Here is a 19,585-nt window from a genome sequence, read left to right as displayed (position 1 = left end):
GAGCCAAATGGGAGGCCGAGAGCTGACCTAAACTAACAGCATGGTGGGCTGATGTACTTACAGCTGCATTATGAGGTACAGGTGATTGGAGCTCTCGTAGATGTCCTCCAGAGCCACAATATTCTCATGTTTTATCCTGGAGGGAAGAGAAGAGAAACATCAGAAACCTCCTTTAGCCTTTATTTAAAACCACACCCTGCCTGCAGAAAGCGGATCCTTGTTTTGTTTCTTAACCTCGTCTTTGTTGGGATTCATTTGCAAGTCAGTTCTTATCAAACTCAGTGCTTTGCAAAAGTGTTTTACTTATTTGCATTTAGTCACATCTTAGACACAGACCCTTACAAATCTAACTGGGTTCTAATGATGTATACCAACACACAACATGAATGTGAAGTGAAGGAAAAAAGACACAAGGTTCTCCATTTTAATTCATAATAAAGATCAGAATTCTTGCATTTTTACTCAGACGTCACAGAACCACCTTCTGCATTTAAAGTCGTAGGGAAGCAGCCGTTCCAACCATTGCATTTCCAAATTCTCCTGAGTGGTACACGACTTTAAAATGAATGTGATTGGTTGTTTATCAAGGGGCAAGTTTGGTTGTAACCGGTTTGTCGGAAGCATCTTGCTAACCAGTTAGCAACTTGGTGCTAGTGAGTTCCCAATGGGAAATTCCATTGGGACCAATTAGCTAAATTGGTGACTTAGAAACGACACTGTCAAGGAACACTTTGGACAGTGAAAACATGCAAGAGGAGGAGAGTTTTGTGTTGAAGGTCGTGGATGAGTCTCCATTTTTTATTTTGAGGAGGAAAGCGGGGACGAAGATGTTGTGGAAGAGGACGCCAGGGCGGCAGAAGCTTGGTTTGCTGTAGAAGGCTTCCAGCCGTACATGTTTGAGCCCTTGCCTCACAACGCTGCCAGTTCTGTTAGCTCTACGCCTGCTGAAGACACAGACATCCATCCCCGTGAACACTGGGACGGAACACGACGGGAAAGGAAAGGATTCTGATTTCTTATTTCAACTGTTGTGTATATTAGCTGCGACATATGAATCAAGATGCTATGACCAAAAAAAATTTATTGACAGATGACCGTTGATATATGATTGGTTGAATTAAGGTGTACAGGCTGAGGTGCATCAGATGACAGGTAAAAAACACAGATTTTAAAGCTACAGTGTGTAATTTTCAGCGACATCTAACGTCCAGACTGCAGACCGCGGCAACATGAACATCTCCCCCCCACCGCTTCTCCCCCTCAACAGTACGGCGAGCGTTACGGGACAAAATGTCTTCCATGACGTCCGCATCACCTACCTTCTCAAGTGATGAGGTTTGTTTACATAGATAATTTTACAGATAGTATTCCATTAGTCTGTGTAGGGTATAGATTTCAGTACCGTCTCAGTTCATCTCTCTCAATTTGCCGTAGTTACTTTCGAGCGTAATGGGCGATCTCGCAATCGCTAGTTTGTTGGCTCTGCGCTGCCGTAGCGCAAAGATGTCTACCTCCATGGCTGCGAGACCCGCTCCTATGTAATTATAAATAACGAACTCTAAGGCAACGCAAATATTAAGGTTAAGAGGCTGAGCTCGTAGATGATGATAAATAACATAGTTATGTATAATATATTACATTTCTGACTGTATATCCCTGTAATTATTACACACTGTAGCTTTAAGACAAGATTTTTTTTTAAATAGAATTATTTTACATTTTGGGACAATATCGTCTGATAAAGAGTACATTTATCTACATGTTTAAGCCAGAATGATTTTACATTTAAATATGACTTCCCTACAACTTTAATCCTTAACGTCTTCAGGAGTGTCGAATGTCTATATGTGCTTTGCAGATCTAGAGACTGAGATTGCTTATTGTTATTTGCAAAAGAGCTCAAGCTTAGTCAGACAGAATGGAAGGATCTATGAACAAATACTGCCAAAATTTGCCTAAAATGCTTAATTATATTTAAGTGTGAGCTTTTACAGGTTCAGATGCTGTGATTTAAACAATTTTATCACAGCAGGTTAGATGAGTTTTCCTGCTTGAAGCTAAACTGCTCCAATCTCAAGCACTCGAAAGCCTCTATGTCTATTTTAACCAAAGATTCATCTTTCATATTTGTTGTTTTACCAATTGAGGTGAACTAGAATACGTTTGTTTTCTTCTTTCTACTATCAGAAAAAGCTGTATTTCATGAAATACACAACTAATGCTGCATCTGACTTGTCTTGGATGTCCGAGCTCTGAATGACATCATATTATAGCGAGAGCACTCTGTATTAAAGTTTAAATTATTTTTAGAAATTCAATTTGAAAGTGTGTTTCTTTTCATTTTATGCATGACAAAACAATGGAAAAAGTAGTACAATATTTAAATATAATACACTTGAATTAAGAAAATGGAGATGTTCTTTTTTTAAGGGGCAAAATTTGTATTTCCCTTTACTTACAATTCAAATAAAGTGCAAAATCTTGTTGCTTAAAGAAAGTTTCACCTACATTTAGCTAATTTTTTGCAGTGAAATGGTTTGTAATGCTAACTTTAGGTTTACTCCGAATAGAATAAAATAGTATAGAGCCGAATAGAACAGAATAGAATAGAAAATCCCTTTATTGTCCCACAATGGGGAAATTCTGGTGTTTACAGCAGCTAAAAGATAATAGAAATTATGGTCACAAAAATGTGGACCTTAGAAAAATGTATAAGAATAACATAATATGGAAGAGTTAAAAGATAAACAATAAAGTACTCTACTGTAAAGTGTTTTAACAATATAAAACTGTGAGTCTGGAAAAAAGATATTTGAAAATAGCAAGAAAATAACATCAGAGATGTGCGAAATGACAGCAGCTTGTTATTTAACTAAGATAGAAACTGTGCAAAATCAGCTTGAATGTAGCAACTTATTTAGGTTGTTGGGAACAGTGTTGCTTATAAAAAATATCGAGTTTAAGCTAGAGCAATATTTATTACAGGAGTTGGGGTTTCCCAATGAGGTTTAACCTTTCAATTCAGACTTTAGAGAGTCTTTTATGTATTCCTGAATGAGAAAAAATATAATAAATGCACAGAAACCAAAGCAGTTTCCCGTTGACAGATTCATCTACCTGAGCTGTGGATCCCTGAGGCTCCTCCAGAGTTACCACAAGCTTCTCAGCTGCTTCTTTGATTAACACCCTCCTTTCTTAGCCTTTAAGTTTAGACTGAACCTAACCCTGACAAATCGGCCAGGTTCCAGTTTATCCATTAATGTTCTTATAAATAACCTGACTCGGCCAGATCGATTTGCTGGATTTGCTCCGCACATCCATCTGGAAACCTTCCGTTGAAGTAATTTTGGGTTAGCTCATTGGCCTATGTTGGTGATAGACGGGCCAAATAAACCAATCAGATCAACGAAGCATATGAGGTACTAACAGAGCGAAGACGAAAACACAACCACAAGCCAGGCACAAGCCAATTGATAGATCAAACTCTTGCTGAAACCAGTCGGGAGAAGAGCAAAAACATCTTTTCCTCTGAGAAAAGCCTCCAGAGCAGTATTTTGCTCTTCTTTCAGTGAAGAAATACTCTGTAATTCCGATAAAACTTGCTCAATAGCCACACTAACGCTAGTTTAATCGGCTGAAGCCGCCATGTTCTTTAGACTGAACTGTCACGCTTCTCGTTGCGTCACACCTCACACCGCCTCAAAGCCAACGCTGATTGGACGTTCGTTTGGTGAACGGCTCCAAATTTTCTTCAACAGAGAGTCTCCAGACTGATCTGCGAGTGAAACCTTGAAAGCTCGCGAGATCAGGATGGTCTCACGTGGCTACTTATAAATGGGATAAACTGAAATGCACTGCGTATGTATCACTACGTTTAAAGGTATAAAAAGGTTTAATTTCCTTCCACCTGACAAACATGCACTATTTGGAGTTTAAATCAGTGGAAGTCTGTGCAAACCTTCCAGGGGATAGAACTTTTTCAAAGCACTGTATATTTTCAGCAGCAAACCTCTGTGTAGATAAAAAAGTGAAGGCATTGAGAGCAGGTGCCCAGGCTGGCTGGTAAAAAAGTACAGGCAGTGTAAAATAAAGTTGACAAAGGGTCTTCAAAAGGCTGAGTGTTTAGAACAGTGAGGTGGAAGTGGAGGAGGAGGAGGTGGTGAAAGCCTCAAAGGACCAAACAACCTTCACAACCTCACTTCTTTCCAAGTCTGGAATGAAAATGAGGTTGCGGTTTGAGGACTGTCAGAGATGAGAAGAGAGCATGAAGAGAAGTAGAAGAAAAACAGATCACAAACGGAGAGAGAAAGAGAGAGGTAGCAGCTGTAACCAAGCAACTACAGCTGAGCACAGCAATACTCACTGAAAAAAAAAAAAAAAAAAGACTGATAACTGAACTTCTGAGTATTCATACATCGGGCCCTGGGGGAGGATGTGTCACCTGATGTAAGTGCAATCTTAGTAAAGTAACCTGTGCAGGTGAGTGTGTGTTTGTGTGTGTACACTCTGGAATATTTCCCCCCTACCCTAAAAAAAGTCAATAGCTAGGACTCGTCAAGGCAGCCACTTAAGCCTGTCAATGACCGTTAAATAAACTGAGACTAAATAAACCCCCAGCAGACAGAGAAAGCAAAAGAACAGCCTCCCCAAAGCATTAAAACAAGGCGGGCGACTCTTTCTGATGCTCTCCTCTTACAAACACCTCGACAGCTCAGTCGTGGGGCGGTGCATACTTCCTAAGGACGGCGATCTCGTTCTCGATGCTCGTCTCTTTCCCCTTGAGCGCCTTCTTGGGGATGCACTTGATCGCCACCATCTTCCCAGTGGCCTTCTCCCGAGCCATCACCACCTCCGAAAACGCACCGCTGCAGGAGACAGACAGAGAGAAGCAAGTCAGTCCTGCCGTATATCAGCACAGACAATATTGACACACGGTCGGTGAGCAGAGAGGGGGCACTCTGAGGCCGACGGGCCAGAGCACACAAACAGCATATTGGGAATATTTACTGAGACCTGGGAAAGTCCATGACTGAGGTCTACTGCCTGCTGCAAAGCCAAACAGACAGCAAACACTTTTAACCCCCCCCTCCCTAAAAAACATCCACTTAGGAGGGCAGATAGCTCGTCTACCTCCACACACCAGCGTGTTTAAAAACAAAGCAAATACAGAATTAAGGGAATATTTGCTCAAGCAATCTATCAGTTGCTATGATTCCACAGAGATAATAAGTCTTGCAAAGCAGGCACTCTAGTTACTTTTGTCCTTCTCGCGACACACGCTCTTTTTCCCCCCACGTATGTTGAGATTTGCTTCGAGTCAGGATCCAGAAAAAGGCCTAAAGAGGCTGCAGCTCTTTGGGTCATGACCACCAGGACTAAAGCTGAGGTGACCCAGAACACAGCAGGTGTGTTCGGTTAACTGTTTGTTTTTTAACTAGAAAATATCAGAAGTTTTTCTTGGAAAAATGGTTTTATATTTGAATTCCAGAAAGTCGGTTTCCCTTGATTATTAGTAGAATGTAAAAATAAAGTCATCCAAAACTGATCCATTTGAATCAATCTGACTGGATGATCTGGTTCAATTATTTTTCTGAAGTCCCTGGAGAGGACATGTGTTAAGTCCTTTAAGCACTTTAAATCCCAAAGAGCTGATTTTAAAGTGATTTAAAACAATTTTGACTTGTTTAAAACATTAAACATAACATTTAAAATGATTTTTAAATTATTTAAAGGGAAAAAAACCCAAACAGATCCAAATGACCTATTAAAAGACATTTAATAATGGTAAAGGCAAAATAATTTATGTCCAAGTTTTATAATAGCAGAATCCTGACTTTTTAAGTAATTATATTTAGAACAGAATAATAAAAACGTGCTCTAAATGCACAAACCCAATGACTAAATATGTTAAACATCATACTGACCAGAATAACTGTGATTATTATAATTTTTTCCCCGTATTCAACCAACATGACACCCCATGACCCCTGTTAGCTGCTAAAAGCTCCTCTAGAGGGAAAGTAAGCATCACAGCAGGACAGCAGATCAACCGAAGGTGGCCTGATACGATGACTCACTCTTTTTCTTTGACATCATGTCTGCATTAAGCTGAGGAGAAATGGCAGCACGGTGCAATGGGAGAAGATGTTGGCTCTACAACTCATAAAACAAAACCGGAGAAGAATCAACTTTTAATTGCGAGTATTCGAATGAGAAAAGGAAGATTACTTCACTGATTACTAAAGATATGTATTCCATCATTCCATAAAGCAGACCTGAAATAGTTTGTCTACAATACTTAGCCATTACAGGCTTCAAAAATCCTATAAGTTGGCAAAAAAAAATCAAAACTACTATTAAACTGATTGCTGATCTTCCACAGTTTCCCCATTTGGTTTACAATTCATCAGAACAAGAAAATTTAAAGTATTTTGGAGGTATTTCATGTGATAAACACAAAATGCACCATATTGTAATTATTAGTAACATTCTCAGTCATCCAGTTCATAGTCATTGAAAAAAAGTTAAAAAACAATCCACTGGACTTTGTTTCCAAGTTTGAAGGCATTTTGCTTCCCATCCAGGAAGCTTTTTCAATTCAAAATGTCAGAAATAGCGTTGAGTTCCGAACTTTATAGAGTGCACCAAAAACAAATCCTTGTTTTGGCTATCATCGCAACCCCCACCCCCTTACAAGGGAACAGAACACCTCGCCCTTTCAGAGACATAGACAGGTATCAGGTATTACAGGCTAACAAAGAAACCAAACGACCAACATTCCTAAGGGGCAGAGCCGTTCGTCCGGTTCAATTTCCAAGTTTCTAAGCCAAAACCAGGCTTTTTTTTTGGTCCACTCTATAAGCCTCGAACTCAACGCTATTTCTGACATTTTGAATTGAAAAAGCTTCCTGGACGGGAAGAGAAACGTCTTCAAACTTGGAAACAAAGTCCAGGGGATTGTTTTCTTTTTACTTTTTTGGAATACGGTAGAAAAACAACATTCATGGTTTTCGTACCCTTAAAAAAATTTTTTTTATTTATTATTTTGCAGAACTACATTGAACTGCTAGTCTTCACACAGCCTTGGATTCTGAATTGGATTTAGGTTCTAAGTCAAGACTGTGCTATAAACTAAAATATTCTACTTCAGGTTCAGTTGTATGTTTTTGTCCTACAGAAGGAGGCAAACTGCTTCCAGCCCAAACAGTTAAACGTGCTGGGACCAAGAAAGCTATAAGATGTTTTCTTTTTGCAAATTTCTTGAAGCACTCTTTCAAAACGGCCAGATATGAAAAATGCCGGATTCGGAATTGTCCCATCGACTGATTCTCTCACCAAACCAGCAGATCTCTTCAGCCTCTCAGCTGTTACATCTTAACTGCTTACACGAATGATAGCCTCTTTGTCTGGCCAAGTGGAAGAATTTGTGTTTCTGTTTTCGGATAATAAATTGAACTTTTGTCTGTCTTTGATTGGCAGATCTCAGACTCTGGGAGGTGTAGGGTGCTCGAACATTTCTAAAAAATACCGCTAGCATTTATAAAGAGAGATCACAACTTGATAAATGTCCACAACCATTTTTAGAGGTGATATAAAGTTTAACAGAGGAGGTCCATATATCAAGATGTGGCTTTATTAATGTCACTCTGTTCTGAAGTGCATTAATTATGGTTTCAGTTTGCAGAATTTACCTGTATATATTTTTGAAAGAGCCACTGATTGATACCAATGTATCAAGTTGGACAAATTTTCATATTCAGAAAAATAAAGCTGGATATCATCAGCGTAGAACTGATGTGACATATCAAAAAGATACAGAATTATTTGGCAAAGGAGGAAAAATACATAAGAAAAAGAACAGGTCCGTTCTTTTAAATTAATCGTGATTAATTGATTATTGAAATAATCATAAACTAATTTAGTAATCAATTAATCATTAACTTGAGTATAGAGATGTAAACATTTTGCATTTAAGATAAAAAATATATATATTTTTGTCTGGCAATATGTTCAATCCAGAACTCCTCGAGTGGAAACATTTTAGTTACATCTGGTTTCATTTAGTAAAAATCTTCTTCAAATAACCTTTTCCAATTATTAATATATTAATCTAAAAAATAATCGACAGATTATTTGTTTCGCAAAATAATTGTTGGTTGCAACCCTAATAGAAATTAACCAAACTGAATCCCTGTGGAACTCCACATGTCAGATTCCTGAAGTCTGACATGATCAGGATTGCAAAACAGGAAATTTTCTACCTTAAATATGGGAATTAAAGCACTCTAGAGCCATAAAAGTTAGAATGATTACATCTTGAAGCCCATTATCAAAATATTGTGATCTACAGTGTCTAAGGCAGGTGAAAGGTCAGGCAGAACTGTTACAGTGGATGCTCCAGAGTGAGCTGACATCAACATGTCATTAGAAACTTAAAATGAAGCTATTTTTGTGCGGAGTTGCAAACAAAAGCCAATCAATTTTTGCCAAAAATGCTATGTTTTTTTAAATGGCTGTGTGTTTCCTAGATGGGGCCGCCTTTTCCAGTTGCTTTTTGTGTCTCTGCTTCTGTCTCCTTGAACCCCAGTCAGCCTCGGCAGATGGCCGCTCACACTGAGCCTGGTTCTGCTGGAGGTTTCTTCCCGCTAAAAGAGAGTTTTTTACTCTCCACAATCGCTACAAGCATTTTAATGTATTATGGAATGTATTATTTCGGCTTCACTCAAGGGATCTCTTTTCCTTTTAAAACTAAGGTTGGCAAAAAGAAGTGGAAGAACCACACTGAGCATAGTTTTTCTGGAGGTGTCTTCCTGTTAAAAGGGAGTTTTTCCTCTCCACTGTCGCTACAAGCATGCTTAGTGTGAGGGATTGCATTCGAGTCAATGAGTCGATGCAATCAACTGGATTTCCTTCGATAGAAAACTTTGAATCAATTTGACTGTATGATCTGGTGAACTGTAAAGTGCCTTGCCAACATGTGTTGTGAATTGGCGCTATAGAAATAAACTGAACTGAATTGAATTTTTAACATAAAAAAATAAGATGTTCAGCCACTACATTTCCAAGAAGCTTTGCCTCAGAGATTGGTCTGTAATTATTAATTATTCCGAAAATTCCCTTAATCAAGAAGGGCTCAATAACAGCAGTTCATTCTGCTTGAAGGAAACTGAAATTTCCACAATAGAAAAGCAGGAAAAATCCTTTCTGAGTAACAGATAGACGGAGACAGAGCAGAGACAGAAACAGGGTTATGACACAATGATGGACAAATGCTTCCTCTTAGATTACTGTCTTTCATCACTAAATAATGGAGACAGCCATTGCTGTCAGCCTTAGACAATGACTGTAGGGTTCAATGTGGAGAGAAAAACATGTATTGTTTGAAACATCACTTGATTTTTTTTTATAGTGTTTTAAGAAATACATTTTGAGAAATTTAATTTTTAGGTTCAAAGTTCTCTGAAGTAGAGCCTGAGAACCTTAAAGGAGAAGCAGGTGAACTGTCTTTATTTGAGAAAAAATAACTTTTTAAACTAAGTTTCACAAACATTTTTGTGACTAACCAAGGGTATCTTTTGAGAAGGACTGTGGTAAGACGCCACTCCATCTCCACTGCAAATATTTAAATCTAAATAAGTAATTTTTTCTTAAACTAAGTGCACTTTTTCTTGAACTGAGGAGGTAAGTGAGACACTTAATGGAACAAGACAATTTACCTTTAAAATAAGAAAAAAAACAACTGCATTGTCTTATTTCAAGCACATACTAAACAATTATCTTATTTTAAGATTTAAAATACTCATTCCATTGGCTAATAATCCTATTAACCTACTAAAATTAATCAAAAATACAGTTGATTTAAGACATTTTGTACTACAGTCTCTTGTTAACAGAGTGTGAGCGTAGACCTGGGTCGACTAGAGTTCAATCTGTCATTTAATTTTTCAATTAATCAATTAATAAAGAAGATTTTTTTATTAAATGAAACCAGATGAAGCTAAAACTTTTCCACTTGAGGAGTTCTTGATTGTTTTGAGAAACAACATTCTTTTTTTTATCATAAAAGCTAAATGTTTTTCTATTTTTTAGCAATCTTATTTACTGCTCTAACTGGGTTACTATCAGCTAAAGGAATGTTTTAGAGTCTCTATACACCAGTTAACAATTAATCGATTTCTAAATTAGTTGAAGATTATTTCAATAATCGATTAATACCAATTAATTGTTTCAATCCTAGTTATCAAGCTTGATACAAAGTTGTATTAAAATGTAGAGTTTTGGTCTACAGATAGAGCTCAATAGCGCACCTGGTGGTGAAAATTGTGTTTATTGCTCCTTTTACCATATCTTTGACATCTGTGCTGCACTTCCTGGTCTTCATGATGCTGTTTGTCCACTAATGTTCTTTAATAATCCTATAAAATGTTTTACATAGCAGTTGAAATAAAGCATCCCCATAGCATGATGCTGCCAACCTCGTGTTTCCCTGTGAGAATGTTATTCAGTTCCATTCAAAAATACTTTATTAATCCCAAAGGGAAATAAAATGTTGGATTAACTCATGAGTTATTTTTTAAACTGGTGTTGAAAGCTGTATGTTTCAGGTTTTTTTTTTAATAAGGTTAGTTCATTCTTTCAGGTCTTTATTTCTTAAGAGTATTGATTAAGTTCCGGGATCGTAATCATTTCCCCAACAGGCTTTGAACTGAGCAGCACAATAAGTTGCTGCGAGTTACACCACACGGCCGCGCTAATCCGTCAATCCTCCATCACACAGAGGGGGAGGGGTCGACATAAGCCACAGCACACAAACAAGTCATGCATAAACACAGCACCTGGCTTCAGGTGTGATGAGGTGGAACGCAATCAGCGCAAACAAAACACAGTCAGCTCGAAGCGTGGGCCCTTTTGACATGACCTCATTCTGACACACGATGTGGGAGAAAATGTAAACGCTGGGAGGGAGTCGGAGCTTCACTCGTCGGCCTAATAGAGCACTATCCTCCCACCGCAGCTGTGGCCGTGGGGACAATGAGCATCATTCCCATTCAGCATGAACCACGGATTTCCACAGCTGCCGTGGACGTCAGGAGAACACCTCCTCTCAACCCACTGCGTGCCGAGAAGCACGGAGCAGCTCGAGAGCGTGGTTTTCTTTTCAGAGCTCGCTCTCTGCAGGAGACGAGGCACAGTGATGAGAACCACAGGAAACCTGTGATCTCAATGAGAAGTGTGCTGAGTGACATTCTGTACCCCCACCCAGTTCACCACACTAACAGGCAAATACATCACTTCCTGTGACACAAAGCCGCAACTTCCAAGAGCATTTAACCTGTGAGGCCATAACTCAGAGCAGAGCTTGTTCGGTGTGTGCAGGACAAATGCACATCTTAATTCTGTTGACTCTGCACAAGTGTGTGCCCTAGTCTCCAGCTGTTAAGTATATAATCCAATTAGCTCCTTTTTGGTTACATATCAGGTTAAATTGTTGAGATGCTGGTGATTAAGACAGTTTGCATCAGTTGTTACCAACAACAACGTATTTATTTATTTAGCTGACAGCATCCTTTGGAGTTCATTTTAACAAGTTCAGCATCAGACGTCTGAGAGATTCCGGTTTTAAAGCTAATCTCAACCTGAAATGCATTACAAATGTACTCAGACTTCCTCGCAGTGGTCTGTGCTCACAGCTCTGGATGTCCCTATGAGCAGAGTGTGACAGTCTGCAGTCACACAGTGTGCAGGCAGCCAGGCCAAAGCCGGCTGACTAATACGAAAAGCGAGCCGCTCTCTCTCTCTCTGTGAAATCTGGAAGCCTTTGCTGCAGATGCAGAGCAAGCCTAGCTTAAAAAAAAGACTTTTTACTGCCTGTACCTACCTGCTGGGGACAACTACCAAAAAAGGGGAACTGAAGCGAAGGAGGGTTGAATAACAGAGGCTAGGTCCCGGATGCTCAGAGCCGGTGTGGGTATTGTATTGCTGCTGAGTAATCACACTGAATCATCAGGTGTAAGATGCATCACAGCAGCCGGTTATGCAACATTATGGAAAAGTTGAGAGTAGATGATGAAGGTGAGTCGAATGACCTCCTGGTCAGAATCACCTTGCAACAGCATTTTCAACATCACCCAACATGAATTACACTTTTAATACAGTAGTAGCCAGTCAACAGTTCCCCACTTTCCTTGATGGGTCCTTGTCTAGTCCCCTACAGTTCCTTTTTAAACATCAATTTTTCTACTAAAATATTCTGTGATGATTTGTGGACATTAAGATCTAAAGAGAAGGTCATCTCTTGGTCAGACCCTGGAATTTTTTTTTACACAAGTCTAAAACCAGTGTTGGGCACGTTACTTTGAAAAAGTAATTAGTAAAAGTTACTAGTTACTACTCCCAAATATTTACTGAGTTACTGTCAGGTCTAAGCACCTAAAACATCATACATACATACAGGGAAAGAAAGAAGGCATAGAGACAATTAATTTAGTTACTCGCGAGGAGAGTAGGAAGGAGACTGCTGAGTTTACAATCTCTGCCCCACTCTGCAGTCTTCAGCTTTCTCCTTGCTATTTACTGAAGAAAAGGGGATGTCCCTAATTACACCAGCTGAGGTTTAACTAAAGGGAAAGGGAAACAAAAGGATCTTACTTTAAACCTCAGCACCAGTGTTGTGCCTGAACGCGTTCATTGAACAAAAGTTCATGAACTCGTTCATATTTTGGGTGAACGTGAACTGAACGTACTGCATTACTGCCTGATAAACTCGTTCATTCTGGTGTCTGTGAACGGCACGCTCTCTCAGTTCAACTCCGTTCAATAGGTTGCCAAATTTCTATAGAGCCCTCCAGGCGAAACCCCGGCTAAATCACACCGTAAACAGGACTTAATGTAGCGGGAAAAACACCCAATCTGGCAACACCAGCTACCAGTGTCGTAGCCTACAGCCGCGTGCGTCATCCAAACAAAATGCAGCCTGGAAGCCACAGCAGCATGGAGGCGACCGTGGAGGCGACAAAGCAGCAGTATGATCACTTAAAACAGTTTTATGACCAGGTGGTCGGTGAGGATGATGGCAACAATCTTACATTTCTCTGCAAACTTTGCCCGCCGGCTTTCAGTAAAAAAATCTGCACTTAAACCTGCATGGTATAATTTTCCAGGATTCCAGTATTCCTTTTTAGTATGTACTGAAATGGGATTTCAAATGGAAAAAATTATTAAAATAAAAAAAAAACATTTGCTCCTTAAAGACTACTTTCCTGTTTTTCTTTTAATAATTCCTCATAAAAAAAGACCATTCAAGCAGCACATTTTTCCTGATGTTTTTGAGAATATACTGTAGGGGTGAAAGCTGCAGCTGCTACTAGTGTGAAGTGAATGGACAGCAACAAAGCATTAAAGCAACAATGGGGAATTGCTGTCCCCTCAATGCTAATGTAAACCCTGGTTGGATAAGGATTCAAAACTGGATATGAAGATGAAATCTGACGCACAGTTTCAGTGTTACAACTGATAAAATAATTGCTGTCTGTGGTTCTACAGTAGGCTATGGTGTAATTGAGGAATATATGAAAAAAAAAAGAACTATGAACTAGTTTATATTTTGGAACTGTGAACTTAGTTCAAAATTTTGAATTATGAACTATGAACTGAACTAGTTCATTTTAAAATGTGTGACTTGAACTTTGAACTAGTTCACGTAGAAAGAGAACTTTCCCAACACTGCTCAGCACATATGTTAAAACAAAGCATGTGGTTGTTTTACAATTGAATTGTTCCAAGAACACATGTTTAGAAGAAACACGTGATAGAGGATGTTCAGGCATCCTTCACAGCCCGTCTGTTGCATGACCTTTATCTGGAACAATCTTAAGCAAGAGTTAATAAAAGATGAATCACACATTATACATCATAATAGTTCATTAAAACACAACCCATGAAATACAAACTGAGTATAAATAAAATATTTCTAACAGTTACTAACTGAGTTACTCCACAATAAAAGTAACTAGTTACTAGTAAAAGTAACTATTGCGTTACTTTTGCGTTTCTCGCCCCCGTAACCCTTACCACCCAGCCCCCACCTTCTCGCCGTGTGCTTCAAAAGCCAGCTGAATAGAGCGGACGACAAAGACAAGAACCTGCAGAGAGTTTTGCATTTATTGCAACTCAACGTAAATGACATCAGGGGGAACGTTATCTGACGGGCCTATAAACCACGTCAGATAGCGTTCCCCCTGCTTAACATGGGGGGAACGGTATCTGATGTTGTGTAAATATCATCAGGCTGCATTACCTCTACTCATGGGTGTGAAGTTTTTTAACAGGGTGCTGCTGGAGTCCTCCTCACTCTCCATCTCTCTGTGTGTGCTGTATGTTAAAGGTATACTATGCAACCGGTGTTGATTTTCCAGCGAGGCTCCCCCCAGACGGCGAAAGTAAAAGTGCACTGTCGTAAATATGCTCAGCTGTTCTCCTGGTTTCTCCGTCAAGCCAGGCGCGGTTGTTTTGAGCTTAGCAGACAGGCGAACGCAACGAATCGCCATGTCTACTGCGGTAACTGACTATTTTGTTCCAATTTTCGAGTTTGAAAATTTAGCATGTTAACTAACCATGATAACTGCACAAATATCGCCACTGCGCTAGCAACGAGCATGCCTTTCACTGGGGGCGGGTAGCAGTTCTCGCCGTAAAGCAAGACCGACTCTCGCGATGCATGAGACTTCTGAGCCTGTGGGTGCGGGCCGAGGGCTCCTGCAATTGCAAGTACGGTATTTCCCCTACAGACCACCAGGGCGGCAGAGAAATCCTTTGTTCGACTTGAAATGACTCATTTAATCATCGAAAACATTATAGAACACATTAATTAACTGAAAAATGTTGCATAGTATGCCTTTAACACCCGCCAGCGGAAACACCCACCTACCCGACTGACAGACGGAATCTCACTATACATCAGCCATTGTCATCCTCCCCTCTCTCATGACAAGGTGCGCACGAGTCCTATCATGAAAAAAAGGTTAATTGTGCGACCTGAGTAACGTGCAGTAATGGTAACTACAATAGTTACAGTCAAAGTAATTAGATTAATCGTTACTAAAAAAAAAAGGTAACGGCGTAACTAACGGCGTCACTCCCGTCAAAGAAATTTCTTTTAGAACAGCTCTCTGGACAATTTCATTTCTTTTAAAAGTGTAGCCTTGAAAAATAGTAAAACTTTAGTATAAAAGTTCTAACATTTTCAGGTTATATATATATACATATATATATATATACTTTTATGGAGTCTGTTGGACCTGCAGCTCCTCCTAATTCAGTGAAAGGTTGGAATCAGAGTAATGAAATATGCAAGAGGGGGGGGTCGCTGCACTGGCTGGAAGTTAGAGGGGATTTCACTGGGAGTTGAAGGAAAGTAGGCTGTCATTCGGCTGACGTTTAACTGGTAAGGGCCATTTTGAATGGCTGCTACTGTAACTGGATATCAAGGTGGTGCAAAGAGTCATTTTTCTTAAAACGGTAACTAAAACCCAACTGCAATTATGACAAATGTATAATAGTAAGCCATTTTTTCAGCTTTTTTTAATATATATAAATAACCTAACAGAACATTTTACTGTTCTGTTCAAGAAGGTCTTTTAAAAGTTGTCATAACAAAGTGAGAGACCAACACAAAATAATACACTTTAGTAAAGCGGAAGGATTTCGTTTCTATTCATACGTAAAAAAGGATGGTTTAAATATATTTTATCAGATAAATGATGACTAAGTAGCTGAAACGTTTGTTTAAAGGAAGTAAAACAACAATTTGCAACACCTGCTATCTATAAAAAATCTATGATCACATTTATGAGAGAGGATGTGGGTTAGATAGCCACAACAATGCCCCTTTACTGCTTTAAATACTCTCTATGACTCCTAACCCCTACCTATCCAATTCTTAGTAATTCTTTAAAAAGATCCTAGCTAGAAGTTTGTTATGACGACAAGAAGCGAATGTTGTGAAGAATCTTATCATTCTTTGCAGCCTGTGAGGCATTGTGGACGACACACTGAAGAATATTAAAGTTCAGAGCAGGTGTCCTGGTAGTTTCACACACAAACAATATGTTAAGCGACTCTTGGACATATTTTGGGGGATCCCACTGGCGTGATCTAGGTCTGTGCCGGGTTCTCTGCACAGCAGGATGGTTCTGAAAGAGCTGGAGAGTCTCTGGGGGAAATGGATATTTATGAAAAACACACAGCTGTTCGGCTTGGAAATGAAGTCAGCCCCTAAGAAATGGGAAGAATTTGCTGGGTTTTCTCACCACTAAAGTAAAAATAAACACTAAGAGCATTAGTTGCAGAAATGTTTTGCAGCTAAGCAGCCCCCTCAGAAATTTAAAAGTGATGCTAACATCAACTTTATTTAAGGTTTACCAGAATTTTACTCTGTTCTGGGGGGGAAAAAAAATCTAATCTGTGTGTTAAAGGACCCATTATAATTAATAAATCTAGAATTTTCCATTATAAATCTAAATTTTAATTAATCCTATTTATAAAAGCCCAAACTTTCTTGGCTCAAAAGTTATTAAAATGATCTACTTTATTTATTCCACTCCTCATTTGAAGCCCACCATAAACCAAAATCGTGTTGTTTAAGCTTTAGTGTCTTGATTTGTTTCTACTCCTAATAAAGCTTGTTTTGCAGGCCAACAAAAGCGTGTTCGTCACTTAGCTAATTGGAGTTTGGTTCCAATATACCATGCATCAAATCAGCTCTTATTCTAAGAGTGTAATGCATGCAGAGCCTGCAGCCAGATGCCCAATAAAGAGTCAGACCCTCACTGCCCTTTCATTGGGGGTTATTCTGAAGATAGATTGCAAGGAAAATCACATATCCCATTGATCAATATAATTATGAGTGGTGTCTATAACAGTGCTGCAAGCTGTGTTGGTAAAATATAACACACCTCCTTTGTGAAACACAGCTAATCCACTGGACGACCAACAATATGGCTCTTAGTCACCTTTGGTAAAAGTCCAGGGTCAAACCTTCAGGAAACATCCTTATAAAATCCTTCTGTTTGCATTTAAGGAGCATACAAGCATTCAGAGGTACTCATCTAGAATAGGGCTCATCTAATTTAGAAATGGAAGGACAAAATCTGTAAAAAAAAAAAAAATATCACATAGATTATTCTGTATCATTATGTTTTTCTTTTACCCCAATTATTTTATCATTAGGCTAAGAAATGGAAGAGGAGTCAGTCTAAACTTCTCAGAAGTAAAAAGTTAATCAATTTTAAACCCCATATAAAGCTGTAAAACACTGGAATCCTGCAGAAAAAGCCTCATAATTATTATACAACACATTTCTACAGTATCTTCCTGAGTGCACACACAGTAGGTGGATTTAGGCTTCACGATCGAATTGGTCATGTGCTGTGAGCAGGCCAGCCTCTGCACACAAAAACACAAGGATACAACTAGAAACGTTTGTGTGTTGGTTCAGTCGTGTCTCTAAATGCAGACCCACAGGCAGGAGAGAGAAGACCTTGACAGAACAATAGTGCTCTATTTCTCAGCTTAAGGAAGACAGTCTGAATACAAATGAAATAGTTACATGAAATACTATAAATCTGATGCAGGGACCTCACATTGCATGTTCAAATACAGTTATTAACCAGAAACTAACATCAATGTAACCATAGTTAATACCTAACACAGTACTAAACTGGTGTTGGGTAAACTTTGCCACTAAAAGGAGGATGTCAGCGAACAGAAGCCAGCAGATAACCCAAGAAAATTCCTTTATTTCTTAATCAGAATGCAAATCCAATAAAAACAACCATCTATCAGTTGCTTGGATTTTTGGGTTAAATTTGCATCCACCAGACTAAAACAATAAAAGTCACAGATTACTGATCCAGATAATGCCTCACTACTGATCCGTACCTCACACACCAAAAAAACAAAAGCAAACAGCCAGTGGCAGTGATTAATCTGTTTGCACAAAACACTAAACTCATTCACCTAAAAAATGATTTCATTAAATCAGAAGCATTCTCCTTTTGTTGATTATTGGCATCTAAAAGCTACAGACATTCTGCTGCTATAGAGGGGGAATCATTAAAGCTAACTTCAATTGGCACTACTGAAGTAGGTTACAAACAGCTCAGTGGCTGCCATCACATCACATCCTACTGTCAACATGAGCAGCTTTCTTACATCCCTATCGTCACTGCAGGCTTCCTGTCTGTGGTCGTTCTCCAGAGCAGCAGAACGATCTGGGTGCCCGTCTGATTATCCTTCAGAAGCACGGAGCAAAGCGTCACATCAAGAGGCGCCACGCCGCTTGGCAACAGGAAGCTGTAAGAAACGCTGAGTTTTTCAGTGTTTTCCAACTTCACCTATAAGGACATTTATGTCAACAAGGGTGATGCTGCAACCAGATATGAAAAAAAATTATCAGAACTTTAATTAAAATAAAGTTTAAAAAAAGAAAACAGCTACAGCAGTGTAGAAGAGTTTAAAAGCTGAGTATGAAAAGTTGCCGGTGTCCTTTTGCTTTTATTTTTATCCCACAGCCCACCTGTTGCAGTGCACCTTGAGTCAGATTGCCAAAAAAGTAAAAAAAATATTTGAAAATGTCACCATTAAATATTTATCTTATTTGTTTAGGGTTAATAATGAATACAGCTGCTAGGTCTTTCAGGTGCTTATTGTAAATTTCCATTTTAGTCTGTATCGCAATCAAAATAATGATAAAAAAATGTCAGAAAACCTTTAAAAATGTAAATTCAGTTGAAATATTTTAGCAACATCAGTATATTATTATTGATACAGTAAAATTATACATTCGTAATATTAATTAATAATTACTGAAGCTTTTTACTTGGTTTTACTCACTTGGAGTCTTACAGTTGCAGTGGAAAAACAATCTAGAAATAAGTAAGAAACCTTCTTAAATTACCGGTAAGTGTATTTACAATTAATTTGAGCAGGTTAATGAGCTAGTTTGCCAATGGAGTGATTATTTTTACTCTTAAAATAAGATAATTAGATAATATACACAAAGCAATTGTCTTTTCTTTTTTTAAGTGTAAATTGTCTTGTTCCATTGGCAAAATGTCTCTTTTACCTCCTTAATCCAAGAACAAATGCACATATTTTAAGAAAAAATTACTTATCTAGATTTAGATTTTTTCCAGTGTGTCTATGCTTTCTACAAAAACAAAATGATGCACACAGGAGAATATAACCAGCTGTAATGTGTTTTATATATCAAAAACAATGGAAATACCCAAAGTATTTTCCTCCTTTTGTCGTTTTTTGGTGCCATGCAAGTAAGAAGGATTTAAATTAGGAAATCTAAAAGAAATCTGGTAAAAACAGGTTTCTCCATATTAGGAAACTTTAAAAAGACTTTAAGGCATCCTAGAACCTAAATGCCATGGAAAATTGAGGTTTCTACACTGCAAAAACAATCCAGAAATAAGTAAAAAATGGCTTAAATTAAGTATATTTAGCCTTAATTTGAGCAGGTAAATAAGATGATTTGCCAATGGAATGAGTATTTTCACTCTTAAAATAAGATAGTTAG

General features: G+C 38.5%; 1 protein-coding gene across 1 annotated transcript in view; it reads right to left on the bottom strand.

The window, feature by feature from the left end:
- Positions 1–19,585, bottom strand: part of LOC119789446 (calcium/calmodulin-dependent protein kinase type 1D-like) — a 59,579-nt gene that overhangs the window by 24,617 nt on the left and 15,377 nt on the right. The window contains exons 3-4 of the mRNA XM_038294323.1: positions 4,734–4,865; positions 62–136 (exon numbers count right to left, since the gene is read on the bottom strand). Of these exons, the coding sequence (XP_038150251.1) occupies positions 62–136; positions 4,734–4,865 (207 nt within the window). The remainder of the gene's footprint in view (positions 1–61; positions 137–4,733; positions 4,866–19,585) is intronic.

This window comes from Cyprinodon tularosa, unplaced genomic scaffold (genome assembly GCF_016077235.1).
Source record: "Cyprinodon tularosa strain WSP-4 unplaced genomic scaffold, ASM1607723v1 ctg339, whole genome shotgun sequence".
In the NCBI taxonomy this organism is placed as follows: Eukaryota; Metazoa; Chordata; class Actinopteri; order Cyprinodontiformes; family Cyprinodontidae; genus Cyprinodon; species Cyprinodon tularosa.
Note: the sequence above shows the minus strand (reverse complement) of the source record. Positions and strands in the feature narration are given on the sequence as shown.